The 23771-nt window shown below is 38.9% G+C and overlaps 2 protein-coding genes and 1 pseudogene across 6 annotated transcripts in view; 2 read left to right on the top strand and 1 right to left on the bottom strand.

The window, feature by feature from the left end:
• Window positions 1-12216, top strand: part of MTREX (Mtr4 exosome RNA helicase) — a 90640-nt gene extending 78424 nt beyond the window's left edge. The window contains exons 26-27 of the mRNA XM_069096508.1: window positions 11331-11435; window positions 11945-12216. Of these exons, the coding sequence (XP_068952609.1) occupies window positions 11331-11435; window positions 11945-11997 (158 nt within the window). The 3' untranslated portion in view covers window positions 11998-12216. The remainder of the gene's footprint in view (window positions 1-11330; window positions 11436-11944) is intronic.
• PLPP1 (phospholipid phosphatase 1) overlaps window positions 12080-23771 on the bottom strand; it is a 131536-nt gene continuing 119844 nt past the window's right edge. For 4 of the 5 annotated variants that reach the window (XM_069096513.1, XM_069096511.1, XM_069096512.1 and 1 more), the window contains 2 exons: window positions 13493-13669; window positions 12080-12553 (listed from right to left, as the gene is read on the bottom strand). In XM_069096513.1, the coding sequence (XP_068952614.1) occupies window positions 12422-12553; window positions 13493-13669 (309 nt within the window). In that variant the 3' untranslated portion in view covers window positions 12080-12421. Of the gene's footprint in view, window positions 12554-12621; window positions 13364-13492; window positions 13670-23771 lie in introns of those variants that run through there. The other variant, XM_069096510.1, reaches the window with a different exon arrangement.
• LOC138167530 (actin-related protein 2/3 complex subunit 1A pseudogene) lies at window positions 17920-19144 on the top strand (annotated as a pseudogene).

The following is a 23771-nucleotide window of genomic DNA, read 5'->3' as shown; positions in this document are numbered from 1 at the left end:
AATGACAAATTCTTAAAGTTCAAAAGTATTTATTTGAAGAACATAATAAATTCCTTATTATCCCATGACAATGTCCTAGTCATCTATTAAGAGAAACGATCCCCACGAATATTTTATTTACATGTTTTTGTTCTTTGGTAGAGATAGAAAATGTCATTTATCAGGTTCTTCCATTAGGAAAATAACTCAAAGTGTTATGAATATTTTCTAGTTACAATTTATTTGTTTCACATAATGCTTCATCAACAAGTTACTTTGTATGGCCTTTACATTAACAAACTGATGAATGGTCTCTTATTCTACTGAAATAAAATTAATCAGGAAGAAATCAAAAGACTGATGAACCAGCAAGAAAAAATAATTGAGAAACTGAAAAAGATCTTAGATGGAGAAAATAAATAAGGATAAATTTTAATAAAGTAAGAATAAAACCAAGATGATGTTTAAAGAAAAATGATGTTAATTAGAAACATAATCTTTATAAATTTTTAAATGGCTATACAGCAATTTATGATTATAAATCTTATGTCCTGTAAAGACTTTTAAGGGACTTGCTCATCTTCATTTTAGTGAGCATTTTGAGAAAATGTGTCTTGTACACATATATTTACTATTGTTGCTGTTGTAAGCTTATCATTAGGTCTCCATTATTCTTAGATTCATGAAGTGTCATGATAAAGTAATGATAAAGATAGAGTAAATCGCAGGATTTGGAGTCAGAACCTTGGTTCAAATCACATGCCTACCATTGTACTATGTGTATGAGCTTGTGAAACTGGGCCACAATTTCCTCATGTGGGAAATGAGGCAGTTTGATTAGATGCCCTGGGAGGTCACTTCTAGCTCTGAGTATATGATTCAGAGATCTGATTCTTGCTTCAGAGAACTAAATTTGCTCCTTTTCATAGTGTGTTCAAGTAGGACAAGCAGGACTTCGGAGCATGGGCCTTATGTTTCCATGAATTTTGTAAGATATTTGCTTTAATAGTAACCTTCAGAAAATGAATTATCTTTATCACACTGGTCCTTTATTTTTATACTGCATTTCAAAACTCCACTGTGGGAATCACTTTATGCCCCACTTGCTATTCAGCATGAAGAATCAGTATGGCATAGTGCCAGGCCTGCCTTAAAGTCAGGAAGACAACCTAGGTTCAAGTCGTGCCTCTGACTCATCTGGACAGCTCTCTTAACTTCCCAGTGATCCCACCACCTCTCTAAGAAAAGGCCAGTTGCCTGCATGGCTCAGTGGAAGGCATAGGATGGGACAACTAGGTGGCACAGTGGATGTAACACTAGGCCTGAAGTCTTCCCAGTTTCAAATCCAGCCTCAAACACTTACTAGCTGTGTGACTCTGTACAAGTCACTTAACCCTGTTTGCCTCAGTTTCCTTATCTGTACAATGAGCTGGAGAAGGAAATGGCAAACCAGTCGCTGCCAAGAAAACCCCAATTGGGATCCCAGAGAGTCAGATGTAACTGAAACAACTCAAGAGGTGGAGGGATTTTTCCTCTACACTGAGGAATTCACAGTTCCACATCCCTGGCATAGGGGGAAATATGGGTGTAAGAATGTGACTTGTGCTGACATTATTCACAATTACAGACTGATTTCAGATTGGCGCTCTAGGGAAAGAATTATACCTATTTCACTATGCTAGTGCCTGGCACATAGGAGGCACTTGAGTATTTTTTGACTTGAAAGCACAGTATAAGCAACAGTCTATTCATCTTTGGCCTCAAAGGAAAGTTTCCTGTTCTGATCTAATCTCAGAATCTTCCAGAGGATCTGAAATGCTCTTTACACACTTTTTTATTGTCCACCAGACTAGACTTAAAATATGACTTCTGAACTCTTACAATTTATTTAGAGGCCAGATAGCTTAAACAGAGGAGAATCACACATTCTGGCAGTTTCTACATGAATGTTATAGCTACATACATATGTATAAGTCTTCATGTATAAGAGTTTGCTAACACACGGCCCTTTTCTGTAAGGCTCTGTGCCAGGCCCAGCAGGGACTGAGGATGGACAGCTGGTCTTTGCTGCCTTGGAGAAATGGGTGGCTCTATGTTTTCAGAGTCAGGAGAAGCCAAGCCTCAGTCACGTCTCCGACTCTGGTGCTATGACTGGGAGGCTTAGACTCAGTCCCATCAAGGCCAAGCACCTTGCCTGTGCCAGTCCCACGGTAAGCAGCTGGCCTATGATGTAAAATCATCCCCCAAATCCAAAGTTCTTTTGATTCTGCCATGCTGATTCCATAGGCAAATTGTTTAACCTCCCTATGCCTCAGTTTCCTCATGTAAATTGGGGGTAAAAATTCCTGTATTACTTGCCTCACAGAGAAGCAGTTGGACAGGGAGTGGGGCCTCAGCTTCTAGCACATACTGAGCAATTTATTTAACTTCTCAATGTTTCAGGCTACTTTCTAAAATTTTTAAATTGCAGAATGTCTACTAATCTGCTTTGGAACGTTGTTTTGTCACCAGGGAGGCCCCAACTATGAAATCCCATGTCTGAAATTTAATAAAAATTACTACCTTATAAAATTATTATACTCAAATGAGATCACGTATGTAAAGTGCTTTGTGAACTTTAGAGCACTATGTAAATGTCCTTTGTTGTTGTGGAGCTTATTTCTGGGAAGGAAGATGATACATATATGCAAATAGTTTCTTAATGTTAAAGTATTTGCATCATATGTCATGTTTTTAGAGCCTTCTTGAGCCTTCAATCCCAGTCATTGCCCTCTCTGCCCATTTTCAGTGTTAAGTACATTGTTTCCACTGAACATTGTTAAAGACCATTTACTAACAATATAAACAGTTTATCTTTGGGCCTCAGTTTTCATATTTTTATTAGGCAGGCTAAAAGGACTTTCTTTTACTTTCTTGTGTTGACATTGTGGAGATAAATGATAGGACTAAAGCACCTAGACCCCAAGGAAAAGCCTGTTGGTTTTGCTGTTGACACGGGTCTCATAATTCACTTCTACTTAGAAAATGATCTGATTTTATATGATTACCTGCCTAGACACATGAACAGAACACTCTTGACTTTATGGATTTTATTTGAAATTTTGTACTAAATAGAAATTTCTATTTAGATAAATAGAAATAGAATGTGTGTCTTAACATGAACTCTGTGCTATTTAAAACTAAAGACAGTTTGGGATGCTGCCCAAGTACAAGACTCCACCTATGGGCTGACCTTTTCAGTACTGTCTGCCAGCATTCCTGAAGGTTATTCTGCCTTTCTTTCTCAGCTCCTTAGGATTATTTCAACTTAAATTTAACTTCCGTCACTTCAGCAATTTAAATTATGTAAGTTTATTTTCTGTTTGTAGAGGCAGATTTCAGGCTACAGTTATATAAACTAAGCTTATTCAATCTACCCTGTTTCTTGATATTACCTATTTTTGTGCCATTCTTTTAGATATTTCTTCTCCTTAAACTCATAGTAATTAAGCATTCAGTTTTCTAAATAAGCAGAAGACTTGTGAGTTTGTATGTTTATTATTTAATTTTCCTTTTTTTCCTTAAATATTTTTTCCTCACAATTAAGACATCTTTGAAAGTAACATTGAATTTATTGTATACTTTTTTGAATTACCTGTACATAATAATGATTCGCCATTTCATGTACTATCTGCCTTGTTTCATCTGTAAAATTGCAATGATAATAACATCTCCCAGGAATTAGTTGAAATAACAAAAAGCACTTTGCAAATCAAATTATAAAAAAACCGCAATTATAATCTTGTTTCTATCTATTTTCTATATGAAAGTAGTTTTTTTCAATGTTTTTTAAGTTTGGAACCAAATGGAACTTTTTTTTTTGGAGGGGGAAGGCAGGGCAATTGGGGTTAAGTACCTTGCCCAAGGTCACATGTCTAGTAAATGTTAAGTGTCTGAGGTCACATTTGAACTCGGGTCCTCCTGACTCCAGGACTAGCATTCACTGAGCCACCTCGTTAGCCACCCCTGGAACATTTTTTAAAAGAAACTTTTTTTTTCTCCTGATTGGGCATTTTCCCTATTATGTCATCAGCTGAAAAGGTGTGTCCTGTATAATTACTATTCTTTGTTCTTTTCTTCAGTCTTTGAATTGTAATGATTTTTATAGGCTCAGTATTGAACAGTTCTTGATAGGGGGGAAAGATCTTTAATAGCAGCACGTAATGAAGCCCTAACATTGTGTCCCTAATTTTTATAGAAACAAAATTTCAGAGTTCGAAATTTTTGATTATTGGGCTTTCACAGTTACTATTCCCTTATTTAATTTTTTTAAAAAGCCCTTGGGTCTTTAAAAAATAAAAATAGTAGCCTCAACAGTCTCTGTACTTAGCACTTTAAATCCTTAAAAATATTTTGCAAACCTAAAGCCTGTGAGAGTTAACACTGTCTTGTGCTAATGAAGGCCATGTGTTTTAGAAATGCTTTCAGAGAGAACTACATATTAAACATACACCTCAGTTTTGTTTTTAATTTCATGAAACTAAACTTAAATAGAATTGTTTGTTAGAATGCTGGTGGGGACCAAGGCCTTTCGGGGAGAGGGTTTGCTTTGGGGTCTCTTGGTCTCTATTGTGTGCTGAGCAAAAGCTGTTGCCTTTTCTCTTTTGCTAAAACAAGAATCATTAATAACCTCCTTTGAGACATGGAGACAGTGCAGTCTGGGGTGCTCTTTGCAAAGACATCTTGGAGAGCTTCTTTCTCTTTCTGTATGCTTCTGCCTCCCAGGGGTTTTAAAAAGCCTAGGAGCCATTTATTTCTTTGGCTGTTATACAGGAATTTCTTTTCCTGAAATAAAATAAAAGATGGCCCAGGGCTTTGTATGCTGTTTCATGAAGATCCCTTTTGGCTCTCCATTTGAGCTAGGAGCCCTTCTTCCTAGTCTCTGATCCTGTGCCTACCTGGCAGCTCCTTATGGGTACCAACAGGCCTCAGTGACCAGAATTATTTTTATTGTCTTAAGATTTAGAGGACAGCATTAATCTTTACCTGCATCCCTAACAGAAATAATTCGGTGTTAAATTGGATCTCCATATGTATTGGCTTTTTACATTTGAGAACATGATGTTGTTTTGGTTTTGTTTTAACTATACAATTGAACCTAATCTTAACACAAAAAACCCATGACTGTCCTTTGTGAATCTTTTGAGAATGACTTTTGTCTTTAAGAAATTTTTGCTACTGATAGTTCTTAATGAGCCCTGTGCTCCAAAATAAAGTCTTTCTTATTAGCATTTGATACTTTTTCTAGATTTAAATTCAAGCACACGTTGAAGTGTTTGCTTGGGAAATGGTGAAATTAGAAGTTGATGCTTACTAATAGAAAATTGCATGCTGTCATTCAGGTTTTAAGCTTTACTTCTTACCTTAATTCTAGCTAGAACCTACCCTTTACAGTAGTTTCTTTTGAAGGATACAAAGGATTAAGAGGCAACAAAATAACCAAAAAAATGGTGTGGGAGGAAGATTTTTACCTGAGAATTGTTTTTTCTTACTCAGTTATAAATGTAATCTCAGGATTTGCAACAGGAAGAGCACTTTCAACAGTAAGCCTTTTGGATTTGGGTAATTCTGATTCTGCCAGCCATTTATATATTTAATGTCAGTGGGTGGTAGCATATTCAAGGACTTAACATGGCAAGGCTTCATCTGTGAAGGAAGGACTTTGAGATCTTAGGAAGGGATCCTCTGGATATTAACTTTCAACCCAAAAAGTTGGTAGGGAGGGACTAGGAATGAAAATCTTGTTCAAACAAGTTTTCATTAAACAAATTCTCATCAATCCCCCCTTTTGACACTCCCCATGAGCACAAACACTCGCACACACCATCCTTCTCTATGGATAGTTTTGTGTTTGTGCATGTACAGTATAATTTGATGACAAGAATTTGTCTGCAACAACTACAACTGGTATGAGAATGTAGCTCATGTGTGAGCTCTCTGGGTGCCTTGTGGCTTCATTTTCCTAATTATTCTCCTGTAATCTGAGACTCTGCAACAAAGTTGGGCTTTCCAAAATTGAGTTCAGTTTTTGCCAGAATGCAGAGTGGCTGTGCTCTGAAGATTTGCTTAGTTCAGTTATTTTGGGCTAAGTTTTATCTTAATAATTCATTCCATATGGTTTTAACTGTGATTTGTTCTTGCAGATACAGTTTTTTTCTCATAAATTGTTCTGTTGGTCAAAGTACTAAGATATTGTGAGACTGAGTATATTCCCCAGTTATATGTTATAAATAGGTTAAACTATGTTTGGGAAATAGGTAAGGGGTCTGTCTGGGTCTTAGATATAGGCCCTGGCACAGTGACACTTGTTGGAAATACAGGGTTGGTACAAGAAATGGTTTAGGTCAGTTCTTGCCACAGTGGTTAAAATGACTTTTGGCAATCAGCCCATTGCCATGAAGAGAAAGAATTTGCATTACAAGCCATTACATAATTCCTTTGGCATAGAAGCTTTTACATAATAGCAATTAAATTGTTGAAAGAAAATCAATTGAGCATTTTCAATTTAGGAATGTTAAATTAAACAACCTCATTCATTTTACTAATAGCCCAAAGAAGTTGGAGCTTACTACCCCTTTCTGGGTCCTCTTTCTTTTCCTGTCTATTTTTCCTCTGCTGAAGAGAGACAGTGTCATGGAATAAGTCTTAGCATATGTTGTGATCAGCGGTTTCCTTTCACATTCCATTGTGAAACTAGAGTAAATTTACATGTTTCTGTAGGACTTTTGTTGTTAGTCATTTCAGTTGTGTCCAACTTTTTTTTTTTGGAGGGGGTAAGGCAGGGCAGTTGGGGTTAAGTGACTTGCACAAGGTCACAGTCTAGTTTGTGTGTGTGTGTGTGTGTGTGTGTGTGTGTGTGTGTGTGTGTGTGTAAGTGTCTGAGGCCAGATTTAAACTCAGGTCCTCCTGACTCCAGGGCTAGTACCCTATTCACTGCGCCACCTAGCCGCCCCCCATGTCCAACTTTTTGTGACCCCATTTGGGATTTTCTTGGCAAACCTCATTTTACAGGTGAGGAAACCAAGACAAACAGGGTTAAGGGACTTGCTCATGGTCACACAGCTAGTAAGTGTCTGAGGCCAGATTTGAACTCAAGAAGTTGAGTCTTCCTGACTTCCAGACCCAGCACTCTATCCACTCTGCCACCTCACTGTAGGACAGTGGAAGATAAATGATGACCAGAGCTTGTGTTGGCTATTTATAGTCATTTTACCTATCTGTGTAGCTCAGTATTATGCTACAGGCTGTATCATGATAATAATGAAAATAATAGTAATAATTTATATAATACCTTAAGGCTTATAAAAGACTTTACAAGCATTATTTCATTTTATCCTCACAACAACCCTTGGAGGTGGTACTACTATACTACTATTGTCTCTACTTTACAGGTGAGGAAACTGAAGCAAACAGATTAAGTGACTTGTCCAGGACTTTGTCTAAATCTGGGTTAGAACTCAGATCTTTCTTCATCTAGCTCCAACACTTTATCCATAGACTCTACTAGTTAGAGTAAGCTACTTCAGAAGATATATTGCCCAAAATAAAACCAAAGGAATCAGGAGTTGGATGAAATTATACTGGCCACTTGAAGTAATGATAATATTATTAATGTTACATTAGGTTCTCTTTTGGCTTTTGTCTCCTCATCTCTAAAAGAAGGCTGGATTAGAGGAATAATGAGTTCCCTTACTGTTTGCAGTAAGAAAAGAGGAAAAATTTGCACATTAATTTTAACCTCTCATTGCAAATAGCTTTAGTTACAATGTACTCATTCTAGTCTCCAGCAACCATCTCTCTAAATATCAGCTAGTTTTCTTTTATGTAGCTTTAAAAAATATGTGCATTTCTGAGAGGAACAAAGCTATTCTGTGTTTGACTTCAAATATAACACCAATAGTTGGCTTCTTAGCTGTGTTTGAAGGTTAAATAAGAAACATTATTTTTACAGTGACAGGCAGGGGCAGCTCTGCCACTAACTGTCTAATCTTGGGCAGGTTATTCTTCATCTAAAAGACTAAAGGAGGAAGACGAGATTAACCCTTATCTGACAGTGAATTTAGAAGTTAGCTGTTGTTTGTGTCCAGGAATTATACAGATACACTTCCATATGTTCCTGATACTTCTGCAGTCACTGATTCCAGAATGTTTATTTTTTGTTTTAATTTGATGTTTATCTCTCTAAATTTCTAACTCAGGCAGTTCTGTGCCAAAATAGAAGATTGGTGTCAAGCATGTCAAATAGCTGAAAGAAAGTTATGACTCAGAATGGCAGTCTTGTTCCCTTTGCTGTCATTTGGTGTACTTTTTTTTTTTTATAAAATTGCCAGCAGGCTGTCAGAACCATGAAGAGTTTGAAACATATATGGTTTTAGTTTATGTATAAGGACAAAAACACAAGCCCTTTCCACACTATATGGAACATGCAAGTAAACATATGTTTTGTGGGGTTTTTTCCCCCCTTGGGAAACTTATTATAGACTGATGTCATGTTCCCTGGTGCCTTTGGGCATCCACTGAAAGCACTACTTAGATAAGGTCAGAGTTGGCCTCATGGTGTCTTCAGTGGCCACATGAATATAAAGAGCAACATTCATAGAATCATCACACTTGTGCTGACTCGGTCATCCAGTTGATTGGGCCTGCACACTGGCTGGCAGATCCGTGCCACCTACTTTGTCACAATTGGAACACACAGAAATGGTCCCTTACCTGTATCAGGAGATAGTTTGTCTAGAGACAAAAATATTTCCAGTTTGATAACAGGAGAAAAAATTGAAACTGGAGAGAATTTTTAAATGTGTATGCAATATTTTACATCATAAAGACTTTTTACAAATATAAAATCACACTTTTAGCTAAAGAATATAAAAATGCATTCCTAACAATTTAGTTTGCTTATTAAGTTCTGTGGTGTATTAAATTTTAAAATGTTTATTCAGATAGTAAGTACAGACTTAGTAATTGTATGTTTTAAATATTTGTTACAAAGGACTGCTTGAATTAAGGAACACAGGTCTCTTCCTGCCTCACATCTGATTGCCCTCCACTGATGGGCAGAGGGAAGACTTTTAAAAAGGCCACAGGTAGAAAAGTCACTGAATTTTTCCTTCTGTTATTAAAAGTACTGGAGAGAAAAAAGTACATCTCTGCTCATGAGTTTGAGAGTTGTATTATTTTACCCAGTGTGGCAAAATTATGACTTGTTACTATAGGTATTTGGCATTTACATACTTCTATTTCATGGTTTTACAAGTTAAGGGAAAAAGCAATTAAATTAGAATTTAATTCTAAATTAAAATTATTAGATTAGAAAAGCAATATACCAAGTAATAGAAAAGATTTTATTTATAAACGTGTTAAGCAAAACATCTTTAAGAATGTTCTTGGAAATGGTTTCTTTTCCAAATTATAGGTTTCCCCTCCCCCTTCCAGTTTTTACATCTTTTATCTTTATCTTATAAGCTGCTATTTCTATTTTCTGTTCTTCTAGACTTATTGTTTCACCCAGAACTCTAGTAAGGTACCTACGAGGAAAAGTTAGGTTTCTACTTTACGAGACCTAAGTCTACAAAATCCAGAATTTCTGGCTACTTGAAAATAGCTTCTCTAAAAGACAAGGCAAGATTACATCTCTGATAATTAGGACCTTAGAACTACACCGCAGTCCTGTAACTGGGGCCTGGAGAGAAGTGATTTGCTTAATGCACAAACACTTTGTGATTATCGGAGCCAGGACTTAGAACCCCATTCTTCTTGGTTCAGTAATCTTCTCACACTGGGTACAGTAGCGCTGTTTGCTCATAAATAATTTTTTTCCTGTAAAGTATCTCTGATGAAAGGAGCAACAAGTTAAGGCTATTATTAGCCCCACTAACTCTTAATTTTATAAAATCCTTGACTGGGGAAGTTGACTTGTCCCAAAATCCTTAATAGCTTAAAACTGCACCAAGATGTTGGGGATACTGTGAGAGATGACAATCTTATCAGAAAACTAATGATGGGAAGAGAGCTTTGTAGAAATGATCGAGCACATTACTATTTTGAGACAGTGTCTCAAGCTGCTTGGAGAGGGGCAGCTAGGTGGTACAGCAAATAACAGTGCCAGGCCTGAAGTCAGGAAGAACTGAGTTCAAATTCAGCCTCTGACCCTGGGCAAGCCATTTAACTTTGTTAGCCTCAGTTTCTTCATCTGTAAAGTGAGCTGGACAAAGGAATAGCAAACTACTCCAGTATCTTTTCCAAGAAAACCCAAATGGAGTCATGAAGAGTCAGACACAGAATGGATAAGATGATTTAGTCTTTATTTTAGCCGAACTTAATTTTAAAAAAAAAAATCATAATCCAGGCAAGCAAACAGTGCTTTCCCAATAGATTCACTAATTTGTCTGCCATGTCTGTATGTTTTAAAACATTACTTGAGGAAAATTCACTTTTTTTCTTATCCACAAGGATAGACTATTTTGTGTTAGAAGAGGAAAGATTTTTAAGTCAGTTAATGGTAAAAAAAAAAAATGCTTGATTGCTTTTTTAAAGATTTCCTGAATGAGTAATTTCTTTATGTTAATATAGTTGCTATTTAAAATAGAATGGAAGTAATGGATATTCCTAAAGTGATCTGCATTTTGAGAACTCCGTGGGCCTTCAGTTATCTGGGACTGAGACAGTTGGCACCTAATGTAATATTTAACACACACCTCTGGCACAAGATACTAGTGTCCCCAGAATTTCAGTGGGGATGTGGGGGAGAGTAAACAGGACACTGGAGGCTAAGATAGTACACTTGGCCTTGACATACTAGTTCTTGCCCTGCATGAGGTGGGTTGTAATGTTAGAGGATTTAGAACTGGCAGAGATCTTAGAGAATTCTCTGCCTCTCATCTGCTGTAAATGAACAGAGCCATTAACTGGATCTGGAGTCATAAGATCAGTCTTTTAATTCCCAGTTTTCCCCATATAGGTGTTACTTCTCTTGACTGGTTTCATCTGTAAAACAAGGGATTTGAACTAAGGCTCCTAGCATTATATTTATTGATCCCATGAGGTATACCAAGCTTTCCAGGGTCACACACCAGAGCCAAGTTTCAAGCTAAGGCCCAAATATTTCCCTGGGTAAACTTTTTTTAAGCAAGCTTCTTAACTCTTGTGGGGGGAAAATGCTTTAGATTCAAATCCATTGCTAGCCTCAAAACTCCCAGGGCAGTGGGATATAAAATCCAACACAAATGTTCCTCTTCAGCCTATGTTACCCCAGGATGGAAATTTTTCCAGGTCCAAGCAATTAGATAATAATTATTCTTCTTTTCGACTAGGCAGCATAATCCGTTGTATGAGGCGTCTGGAAGAATTGCTTCGGCAGATGTGTCAAGCTGCAAAAGCTATTGGAAACACTGAACTGGAGAATAAATTTGCAGAAGGTTTGTACCTTATCCTAAACTGCCAAACTTCCTGTCTTTGAAAAGTGTTGGTTTATATGTGTTGATTTTCTAGAGGGCTTTTTTGCTTTGATATATGCATTCTGGTACTTTTTATCTGGATAAGTGGATTAAGTAGGCCAGGCCTGTGAAAGAGTTTGCCTGCTGAAGGCCAAGTTGGTGTCAGTGTTTAGAGCCATGAAATCAAAATTAGTATTGATGCTTTAAAAACAACTTTTTTAAAATTTTTAAAATTTTTAAAAACAACTTTTTTAAAATTCCACTAGTTCCACATTTGCTTAACCAGTAGCAAATGTGTCAGAGGAACATTGTGTCACTTTGACACTGAAAGTCAGTTGTGTCAAAGGAATGTCAATAAAATATGCAAACTATGCAAATAATTGGGACTGAGTTGAGAAGTATGTTGACAGAAACAAGTTTCTCCAACAGTTCGTTAAGTATCCTGACATTGTATGTATTCTTGCTAATTTGTCTGTTTTCCTTCATTATAGGAATCACCAAAATCAAGAGAGATATTGTGTTTGCTGCAAGCCTTTACCTGTAAAAGCAACCACTTACTGGTGGCAGCCATCATGTCCCCATTCAACACTGAATTTCTACAAACAAATGGACAACTCCTATTCCAAGACAGTCTTCATCATGAACATTTTAATTTGTATTGTATTTAAAACAAGCATCATTCTAGCAAAGTATATGACATACACATTTGTACATAAAAGCATTACCACATTATTTTAATAAAAAAATGTACAGGTGGGTAGTATTTTAGTGAAAGGTTTTTGAAATCTTTTGAATGAATTTTAAAGCTATTATTGTGTTAAATGTGACTATATACACAGGTAAAGTGGGCGTCTGAGAGGTATAGCAGCAGCAGTCCCTTAAAGGCTTTTTACACCAGGAGGAAATTATCTTTATCTTTTCCTTCTGCTGTTATCATTTTCCTTTAGAAAGCAGGCAATTTTAGCTCCTTATGCTTGGTGATTGCTTCCGTAATGATTTCCATTTGTTGGCGTCTCGTGCAAAGTTGTGTGTGAGTCCTCCTCTTTTCTTTGCTTAAATGGACAATTTTTTCCCTCGAAGAAATCTGATACAAATACAACCTAAGAAGTAGATTAAAATATTGTTTACTGAAATTTTCTCTAGTATAAACCTGGGGTAGGGTAGGGGTGTGTGTGTGAAGGTGATGGGACAACTGAGTTTTTTTTTTTTTAAGCAATCGGGGTTAAGTAACTTGCTCAAGGTTACACGGCCAGGTGTTTCTGGGTGGGTGCTAAGTATTTGAGTCCGGGATTCAATCCCCAGGTCATCCCAACACTGGGGCCGGTGCTCTTACTGGCTGTGCTACCTGGCCGCCCCAAGAAAACTGAGTTTAAGGGATCAGATTTGTGTTTTTATTCCTCTTTCCACATCAAACTCTTTTGTAGTAATCTGCCTTAGTATTTGGGCTAAGTATGGTAAAGGGGTGTATTCTCATTCCTACAGCAGCATTTTATTTACTATCAAGGCTCCCTATCATTCCAAGGGCTGTTTGGTATTATGATGATGATAATATGTCATTTCCTGAGGAAAAAAATGTCCTCCTTACTAAAGAAGAAAAATAACTGAAACTTTTTTTTAAAAGGTAAAAAAAATGCTAAAGAAGATGATATGGTAACTTTCTCAATATCCAAGTGTTTGTTTGTTTTATGGTTGGAAATCCACCCATCAAATAACCCTCCAACCTCCAGTGATCTTAATTTGGGAGGTAGGGAGTGGAGGAACTGTTTTTTGTCTAATCAAATGTTAAAGCAGAACAGCTTAAGAATTCTTCCAAATGCTTCTCTACCAAATTCACAAGGAACTTTATTTGTATTTTCTTAAGTGCGTTACATATAGGCGCTTATTTTTTTTAACTGAATGGAATACTTCACCTGGAAATAAAAAAAAAAAATTAGGGGGTTAGAGTCCCAGTTCTACCCTTAACTCAATTCACTTTATCTAGAATCTTAATCTTCTTTTATTCTAGGAAGGCTGGTCTACACCTGAGCTTATATACTTACAACAAGTATTGCAACCACAGCTCCCTGGATGAGTCCAGTCAGCACATCACTCCAGTGATGCTTATAATCAGAAACACGAGAAAGCCCCACGTAGATAGATAAAGCGATGAAAGCAAACTGAAGTGTGGGGCGCACAAGTCGTGCCCAGTCTGCCTTCATTCTGGCTTGGAGATAAAGCTATGAAGAGAACAGAAACAGACGTGACCATGCAGTGAAAGGTTTCCCTTGATATACCCATTTAAAACATTGAGTGAAAAGGTGGCCTGGTGGGTGATCATCACAAGAGCAAGTCAGTGTGAAAGTCCAGTTGTTTTCAAGCCCCTAAAAATACCACTACATTCCTGGGTGTAGAGTGGAAGGGAGACTAATAACTAACAGATACTGGACAGATACTACTGCCATTCACTACACAACTAAGTAACCTTTATAGGGGGATTAAAAAACTGCCACCAAAATCCCTAAGAAGGGGTTTAAGTTACAAGATAAGATTCCAATCCATACTTATTTATCCAACCCAATTCTTATTTTATGTTGATTTTTGGCTCTTACTAGCCAATCTAGAGAAAACAGAAACAATGTTCTCTGGGAATAAAGGAGAGCCAGCCCTAGGAGCTGGAGACTACCTCCTGCTTCTTCCCTAAACTGTGAACTTGATGCCCTATCAGTTCACCCAATGAAGTGAATCCAAATGAATCCTTCTCACTATTAACATCTTCTAATCAAGGCAACAAAGCTTTGAAGAGAGTTAGGATAGTTCTTGGACTATTTTAAAATAACTTAGAGCTTAAGAAAAGCTTGTCTCTGGTGCAGTAAGATTAATATTTACTTTATTATTTACTATTATTTATGTATTTATATATTATTTATATTCTTATTTACTATTATTAATATTTACATGTTCTGCCTATTTTATTAAACAGTCTAGTGACAGGGCAATGTGGTACAATGGGAAAAGCCTTGGTCTGGGGCTTCGTCATTCTCCAAGACAGTGCTCCTATAAATTCCATACATTAATTGATTGAGTTACTTCTGCCTTCTGGGCACGGGACTAGCCTGGTTCCAAGTCCTATGCACTATAGGTTTCTAAAATGTATTACCTTCTCATAGCAGTAATTTTAGTCAGCTATTCCCTGTCAGAATTAGAACAGAACATAAACTTCTTGCTAAGTCCAAGCAGTCAAGGAACTAGCCTCAAGCCAACTCCCTGTCCTTGGTTCATATCATATGATGAGCTCACTCTGGATATTTTTTTTTTTAAGCAATCAGGGTTAAGTAACTTGCTCAAGGTTACACGGCCAGGTGTTTCTGGGTGGGTGCTAAGTGTCTGAGCCCGGGATTCGATCTACAGGTCTTCTCAACACTGGAGCCGGTGCTCTTACTCGCTGTGCTACCTGGCCGCCCCACTCTGGATCTTTTTATTGCTCTTTCTGATTCATCCACATTGTCCCTCTGAGCTAGTTGGACTTGGGAAGTTTTTCTGTAGCCTCCTGTAAGAGCACATTTCAAAGAGACAAAGTCAACCCAGATGAAGGAGGACTATACACTAAGCACTAGAGTCAGAGACACGAATGATACACTTCGAGAAATGCCACAAAAACAAGAGTATCACCAAGCATCGTCATTTTGTTTTTCCTCCAAAAAAATAATTTTGTTGCTCATCTACTGTCTTAATTCTGCTAGGAGATTATGCTGGAATAGAATTATGCTGGAAGATAAATCCCTTCCAAGTTTAAGGTTTAGTGGTTCTTATTTCTAAAACATTTTTTCAGATTCTTAAAGACTAAGAACCAGAAATAGAATGGGTAAGAGGGTGAGCTCCAGAACTGTTCCACAGAATAGAGGTAAACTTTCCAACTAATTCAGAGTTTTAAAGGTTTGTACAAAGAAGGGAGGAGCCCAATCTGAGATGGTGGCAAAAAGGCTTCTGGACACAAGGCAATTCACAAAGGTCAGGAAGCTGGCACAAGTACTAGAGGAAGAAGGTGTGGTAAAGTAACTGGGATTCTGTCCAAAAATCACATCGAACAGAACAGCCCTGGTAGCAAAATGAGGGAGGCCATCACACCTCCAGGGAGGAGTGCAAAATGCTGGAAAAAGCAAGGGTTATAAAGAAAAAGATCTCTGCCACCAACCCGCCAAACATTGCCCATCAAAGAGGTTTGCAGAATCACATTTAGAAAGGAAGAGACTCCCAAGTCATTAAAACCAAACCTCATTTTACAGATGAGAAAATAGGTTAAGCAGGATTTGTTCAAAGTCATTCAGATGCTACCAAGTCCCTTTTCCCTCTAAGTATACTTTACATACAAAAGGAAAAACAAAGCACTGAATTAATGATACCACTATCTAGGGGCAAGCCAGTTTTCAGGTTCCTTTCCCTCAGTGTCTTTACAATTTATTGTGGTACTGGCAGCTTCAGCCTTCTAACACCACTGAGAGTTAAAATGTGCTCTATTGAAATTCAGTCTGCTGAAACAACTGTTTTTCAGAAAACTTAGGAGTCTCAAAAAGGTTTGCTTCGAGTCAGAAAGAATCAACTTAAAGAAACAGAAAGGGAAGAATGCCAAGTATGAGGAAATCTTTCCTTGCCACGATGTATTCCATTGGATTTATCCTTCCCTAAAGGCATGAACAGCTCACCCTTAAGATTCCTGTTCTGATCGCTGCCATGAATATAGTGTGCTTCCTGGACTCTAGGTCTCACTTTTCCAATTCAATTCAATGCTTCTGACAATTCATTTTCTCCTTCACTGAACTGATTCAGTCTCCTGGCCCTGATTATTATCACTATGTGAGAGATTCCAAAATCTTCACTCTTCACCCTTACGTACTAACAACCCCCTCAACTTCCAGACTTCCTAGTTTATTAATAGTTACCTGCTTTTTTTCCAGTCCCCTAGATTTGACACCCTGGAGTTACCTGTGACTCCTCTCCCCTTTACCAGTCAATCATAAAACCCGGGTTGGTTTTGTTTCCTTCAGAATGCTTCTTGCACCTATTACTTTCCTCTTTTTAGTCTTCCTGTGATCAGCCAAGTAGAGCTCTTCTCTAACTTTTCAGCTGGCTATTGGGGGGAAATGCTAACATGTTAGAATATGACTAGAAGATAAATTGGAGATAATTTTCAAGGAAATGCATTAATATTGAATTTTTTTTTACAGAATGTGGAACCTGAGCTGCTAAAAAGCAGGACGTAGAGATGAGGAAGGAGAGTATTACAGACATAAAGGTCATCCAGGGAAAATGTTGGATGGGGAGAGGGCGTTACTTCTGCAAGGAACACTAAGGGGATCAGTGTCACTGGACTGTAGGGACATAAAAGGAATGGAGATGGAAGACTGGAAGGGGGAGGATTCAAGTTAGGAAGGGCTTTAAAAACTAAACAATTTTATACTGATCCTGGATGTGACATGAGGAAGAAAGTATTCATATTCAATCAGAAGTAACTTCACAAAAACATAAAATGAGGCAGAAAAGCCATTTAGTCAAAGGCCAATAAGGAAGAGTCCACCTGGAGTAGAGGTGGTAGGTGGTTATTAATGGATGGAATGTAAGTTGAGGTCAAACTGCAAGGTCTTGGATGCCAAGCCAAGGATCTTCCCTTTTCTCCAGTGGGCAGCAGATTTAAGACTTTGGTGCAGGGGGATGGCATGAGAACAATGATGAATGATGAAAGGGGGACAGTCTGCAAGAGGTCTGGAGTAAGGGAGTGATCCTAGTGATCCTGGTACTGAACCAGGGTGGTAACAATGGTAATGAGATGACTCCACAATACGGACAACTGAATGTTCACATAAACACAGTTACCTCAGGGGCCATCTAGTACAATCTTTGCTTGATCAGGAATTCCCTCTCCAAGCATAAGGCCTTTGGGAATGGAGAAATCACGGCCTCATAAAGGCAACTCGGTAGATTTGCACAGCACTTAGTTGTGGAGCTTTTCCTCACAACAAACTCTCTCATCAGTCTGTTATGCTCAGTGCTGTTCTTTGGGTCAAAAACATCTATTCTCACTTGAGCCATGACAACCCCTCAAAACTCTGAAGCTACAGACTGAAAATTTAGTCTTTGTCACTATCCTGGTCCCCAGGCACCGATTTACCAATGTTCTTCCTAAACTGTACTCCCATAATGAGAGCTTCAAACCGCTCTAAGCCGAGTCTACCTAAGGAGACTCTAAGGCAAGGAGAACTTGGACCTCTGTCCTGGTTTTCCCTGAATGGATCCTTGTGATTGTGATTGGAGATGTGAATGTTTCCAAAGAAAAAACAACTAAGGCAATGGAGATCCCCTCAGTGGTGGAGCAGACAATTTTAAGGCTGAGCAGGCTGGCTTTCCTTGTGTATATTTTGATCCCTGTGAAAGCTTTGTAAACAACTTAGGGTATTTGACACAGAATATGGGGGGGGGGGAGGAGAATTATGCAATGACAAGGTCAGAAACTACTTTTTCTAAACACTTTATGAGAGCTTATTCACGTCGACTGACCAGAGTCTGCAAATCCTCCACTCCGGGGCCTGTCCGCACCCTTCCCATCCCAGCTTTTTCCCTTTTGAAAACACTAAGAATAATGTCCTTACATCAATTTTGACTAGAGCCAATCCCCTGCCATGCTTGGAACAGAGACTGTACTCAGATTGCCCTTAGCCCTAATAATCATGAAGTCCACATTTATAAGAAGAATGGGAACCAGTGGGTGAAAGCCCATGAACTGAAGGAACATAATGGACACATTACAGGTATTGACTGGGCTCCCAAGAGTGACTGAATTGTAACTTGTGGTGCAGACCGTAATGCCTATGTCTGGAGTCAGAAAGATGGCATCTGGAAACCAACCCTGGTGATCCTGAGGATTAACCGTGCAGCCACCTTTGTGAAATGGTCTCCTTTGGAGAATAAATTTGCTGTAGGTAGTGGAGCTCGACTAATTTCTGTATGCTCCTTTGAGTCTGAAAATGACTGGTGGGTGATCAAACACATAAAAAAGCCAATTCATTCTACTGTCCTGAATTTGAACTGGCACCCCAACAATGTTTTGCTGGCTGCTGGATCTTGTGATTTCAAATGCAGAGAAAAGCCAGCCAGTACTCCATAGGGTACCAAGATGCCTTTTGGTCAACTGATGTCAGAGTTTGGTGGTACTGGAAGTGGTGGTTGGGTACATGGAGTTAGTTTCTCTGCCAGTGGAAACCGCCTTGCTTGGGTCAGCCATGATAGTACCTAATCAGTTGCCGATGCCTCCAAAAACATGATGGTTTCACAGCTGAAAACAGTTCCTCCCACTCCTGAGTGTGTCTTTTGTCTCTGAGAATAGCGTGGTGGCTGCTGGCCATGACTGCTGCCCAATGCTGTTCAATTATGATGATTGTGGCTCCTTGACCTTCATCTCCAAATTAGACATTCCAAAACAGAGCATCCAGCGCAACATTTCTGCCATGGAACGCTTCCGCAACATGGACAAGAGAGCCATGACTGAGGATCGCAACACCACTCTAGACACACTACACCCAAACAGTATCACCCAAGTGTCTGTTTATGAAGTGGACAAACAAGGCTGCCACAAATTTTGTACCACTGGCATTGATGGAGCAATGACAATTTGGGATTTCAAGACTTTAGAGTCTTCGATCCAGGGGCTACGAATCATGTGAAGTTGTATTTCCTTTATCATGACAGACACTTGACAGAATGCAGCTCTAGCATTTGCATGAACACAGGAAAGACCCTACCACAAGTCAAAACTGAGAAAATATCCCTTGCAGATGTTTGTAATGTAATGCCAAGGAAAGGCAACTTCCCAAGGTTCAGAATACCAGCATAGGTGCTCTCCATTTTATTCAGTGACCAACCAAGAACAGAGAAGATCAAAACATGACATCATTCCAAATACAGCATTTACTAAATGTGATTAAATAATCTCCAAGGACTACCCCACCCCAGGACCTTCCAATCATTCAATCAATTACAAAGTCTCTGTTCTAAATACTTCTCCATCCCTAAGCTATACCTTAATTAAGTCCACCACAAAGCCCCTCTTCTCAAATGGAGATTAGTTTCCAAACATAAGGTCAAAAATTCCCCACCCCTGAATCACAATTGAATCTACCCCAGAGTTACATCAAGTTTAAACACAGCACTTAATACCCAAATGGAGGTCTTTTCTTCATCTTGACATGAGGCAAGTTCTCAGCAATCTTAGTTCCTGGGGAGACAAGGCTTAGCAAAGCCACAAGATACATTGCCAGTCCCTTCATGAATTTATCCTCTGTCTGTAGAACAGTCCTAGAACTCCTGAACACATTAGCAAAGCCCTCTCCCAGGATTTCTGTAAACATACAACAAGAAAATCCTTCTTCAGGGCTTCTGAACCAACAGAAAGGCTCCCAGACCCCTGCAACAACAGCACTGTCCTTCACCAGTGGACAGTATTCACTCTGTCTGCAGGACAGTCTCCAGACCCCTGCAACAACAGCACTGTCCTTCACCAGTGGACAGTATTCACTCTCTGTCTGCAGGACAGCCTCAGGGCTTCTTAGTGAACAGCCAGGTTCCAGGACTTCTTCAACAAAAGGACTGTCTTTCACCAGTGGACAAATCTGGCAAAAGAACATCAAAACAGACAGACAAAGTACCAGCAAAACAGCCATGTCTCCTCAGTCCTTGGCAGCTCAGGGGGCAGGTCTCAAAAGTCCAGGGCAATTCAAAGCGGCCACCAGCAATTCTCTTAGTCTCTCTCTCTCTCTCTCCACGAGGTGCTGCTTCCAAAAAGATCTTCCGCCCCTCCCTTGTCTCTCCAAATCTAAGTCACCAGCTCCTCCCAGTTCAGGACTTTCTTTTCACATCAAAAAGTCCATCCCACAGGTGGGATTAACAAGCTCTGGGTTTTAACACAATCAATTTGAAAACCAAGCCAATACAGGGGAATCTTTAATTGCCATTACTATCACAATGTTTTGTTTTTGTTTTTTTGAACATAACTGGTGAATGTATTGGTTTTAAAAAATCAGCAGTGATTTTTTTTGATTGGCTATTTCATTCAATTCTTGACCAAAGCTGCTCTTTAAGTAGTTTATCATGGAAAGTTGTCACATTAAATTAAAGGGGGATTTTATGTAAATTGTCTGCTAGAAAAACAAAAAAAATACAGGAAAAAAAAAACACTTTATGAAGCCTGACCCAGGTTTGCCCTATATGGAAGACAAGTGGTTATCCTTTGTTTGAAGACCATGAATGAGGGCAAGCCACCTCCCTTCCTAAAGCAGCCAGACCGTTCCAAACATGGAAAAGTTAATACTATCAGGCCTAAAAGTATGTTTCTGCAATACCCAATCATTGCTTCTAGCCTTTGGCAAGGCAGAACAAATCTAACCCCTCTTTGCCTGTCACCTCTCCTCAAATACTAAAAAGCAGCTATCATGTCATTCTCAGCCTGCACCCCCACCCCAACACCATCCCTCCAGCAAGTTTTATCCAAGTTATTTCATAACAGTGAACATGACAGATAAAGAGAGAGAAAAGTAATTTAGGAAAAAAAAGAAAACCTTTCACTCCCTCTGCTCCCTCACCCCACCCCTCCTTCTAGATCTTATGCAAGTTCCATTATCAAATAGGGATCCTGATATCTGTGCCACCCTCCTCACAGGTTGTTGTGGGGCATCATTCCTCCCCTAGGCATCCTTCTACTTCAAGTCAAGGATTTGTGAAGCACCCTAATCACTGAGGATGCAAAGAAAAGGAAAAGGAATCTACCCTCAAGGGATAAAGGCAAGATGGAGAGCATCCCAGGCATGGGGGACAGCCAGGGAAAATGCAGCAGAGTCAGGAGACGAGATGTCTGTGTGACAAGCAGCCAAAGATCAGTGTTAGCTGGATCACAAAGCGCGTGGAGTCCAGAAAGGCCTAAGAATACTGAGAGGTAAGGACCAAGTAGCCTTGAAGCCAAATGGGATTTTCTCTTTTACCCTAGAGGTTAAAGGGAGGCAGGAGAGCTTCCGGAATAGAGGATGAGATGCTCAGACCGGTGCTTTAGAAAGTTTACCTTTAAAAAAAAAAAGGAAGGTCACTGTGATAGCCGAGTAGAGAATGTGACCAGAACAGGCCAACGCTTGACTGAGGGAGGCCAGCCAAAAGTCTACTGAGGTGACAAGGGCCTGCCCCAGGGTGGTGGCAATATCCAAGGAGGATATATTACCCCACCCCAACGCTGTGTGTTTATGTATGTGTGTATGTGTGTGTATGTGTGTTGTTTCTAAGGTAGAATAAGATTTAGCAACAGATTGGATGGCAGTGGGAGGGGAGAGGAATCAAGAATTTTCATTCTAGGTTGGGGGCCCATGGATACTAATGATTGACCTAACAGTAAAGCAAGGAGAGGTAATTTAAGAATTATGCTGAAAGCCATGATCAAAGAAAGAGGCTTGATAGTATATTTCAAGAAATTATCATGGAAAACTGCCCTGTAGACCCAAAGGTGAAATAGAAATTGAAAGAATCTACCCATCACCTTCTGAAAGAGATCCCAAAATGAAAACCAGGAATATTATAGCTAAATTCCAGAGCTCTCAGGTCAAAGAGCCAGAAAGAAATAATTCAAATATCATGGAGCCATAGTCAGAATCACACAAGATTTAATGGCTTCCACAATAAAGAAGCGGAGGGCTTGGAATATGAGATTCTAGAAAGCAGTGGAGCTAGAATTATAACCTACCCAGTAAAACTGAGTATAATCCTTCAAAGGGAAAAATGAGTATTTAATGAAATAGAGGACTTTCAAGCATTCCTGATAAAAAGACCAAAGCTTAAACAGATCATTTGACATTCCAACTCAAGACTCAAGAGAAGCATAAAATGAAAAAACGTGAAGGATAACCGTAAGCGACTCAATAAAGTTAAACTGCTGGGGTGGCTAGGTGGCACAGTGAATAGAGCACTGGCCCTGGAGTCAGGAGGACCTGAGTTCAAATCCAGCCTCAAACACTTAACACAAAAATAGCTGTGTGATCTTGGGCAAGTCACTTAACCCCAATTGCCCTACCTTACCCACTCCAAAAAGCAAAAAAAAAAAAAGTTAAACCTCTATATGGGAAAATGATACATGTAACTTTTAAGAACTTTATCGTTATTAGAGCAATTAAAAAGAGTTTACATTGACAGAGGGCATGGGTTTGAGTCAATTATGTAGGAATAATCTCCAAAAAAAAATGAAGGAGCAAGAAAGAGGGATGCATTGGGGGAAGAGAGAGGTACATGGGGAACAGTTTCTCACATAAAAAAAAGTGTGCAAGGAAAAGCTTTTACAATGGTGGGGAAAATGGAGGGGGAGGCATGGCAGGCGATAGATACTTGACCCTTACTCTCAAAAGAACTGGTTCAAAGAGGGAAGAAAATGTCATTCTGTTGTGTATAAAATGTAACTTCCCCAACAGGGAACTAGGAGGGGAAAGGGATAACAGGAGGGAGAGGAGGTAGAATGATGAAAATGAGGACAAAGCAAGGGAGGCAATGGTTAAAAGCAAAATAGAATCTGGAGTGGGGGGAGGGGGAGAGAAAAATGAGAGGGAAGAAAATACACAGTAATCATAACTGTGAATAAATAGGATAAGTTCACCCAAAAGGTGAAAGCAGATAGAAGAATGGATTAGAAACCAGAATCCAAGAATATATGGTTTACAGGAGGCACACTTGAAACGGACACACACAGAGTTTATAAAAAGGTCTGGAGCAGAATCTAATCTGCTTCAGCTGAAGTAAAAAAAGGCAGGCAAAGCAGTCATGGTCTCATCAGACAAAGCAAAAACAAACCTAATTAAAAGAGATAATCAGGGAAAGCTACCTTTTGCTACAAGGTACTACAGACAATGAAGTAATATAAAAAAATTTTACAGCAAGTTTCTCTTATAAAGGCCTCATTTCTCAAGTTTATACTGACTAGAAGTGAGTCAAATTTATAAAAATCAGAGCCATCCCTCAACTGATAAATGGTCAAAGGATATCAACAGGCAGTTTTCAGAAGAAGAAATCAAAGATATCTATAGTCATGAAAAAATGCTTTAAATCACTTGTGATTAGAGGAAGGTAAATTATAACAACTCTGAGGTACCACCTCACACCTATTAGAAATAATAAATGCCGAAGGGGAAGAGGAAAAAAGGTACATTACCAAACTGTTGGTGGAGTCGTGAACTGATCCAACCATTCTGGAGACCAAATGGAACTAGGCCCAAAGGGCTGTAAAACTATGTATTACCACTGCCAGGTCTATATTCCAAACAGAGCAAA

The sequence above is a fragment of the Petaurus breviceps genome, unplaced genomic scaffold, assembly GCF_028583685.1.
Source record: "Petaurus breviceps papuanus isolate PSGF00001 unplaced genomic scaffold, PetGlider_PUasm1.0 229, whole genome shotgun sequence".
Taxonomy (NCBI): Eukaryota; Metazoa; Chordata; class Mammalia; order Diprotodontia; family Petauridae; genus Petaurus; species Petaurus breviceps.
The sequence above is the reverse complement of the archived record's forward strand: the minus strand, read 5'-3'. Positions and strand labels throughout refer to the sequence as shown.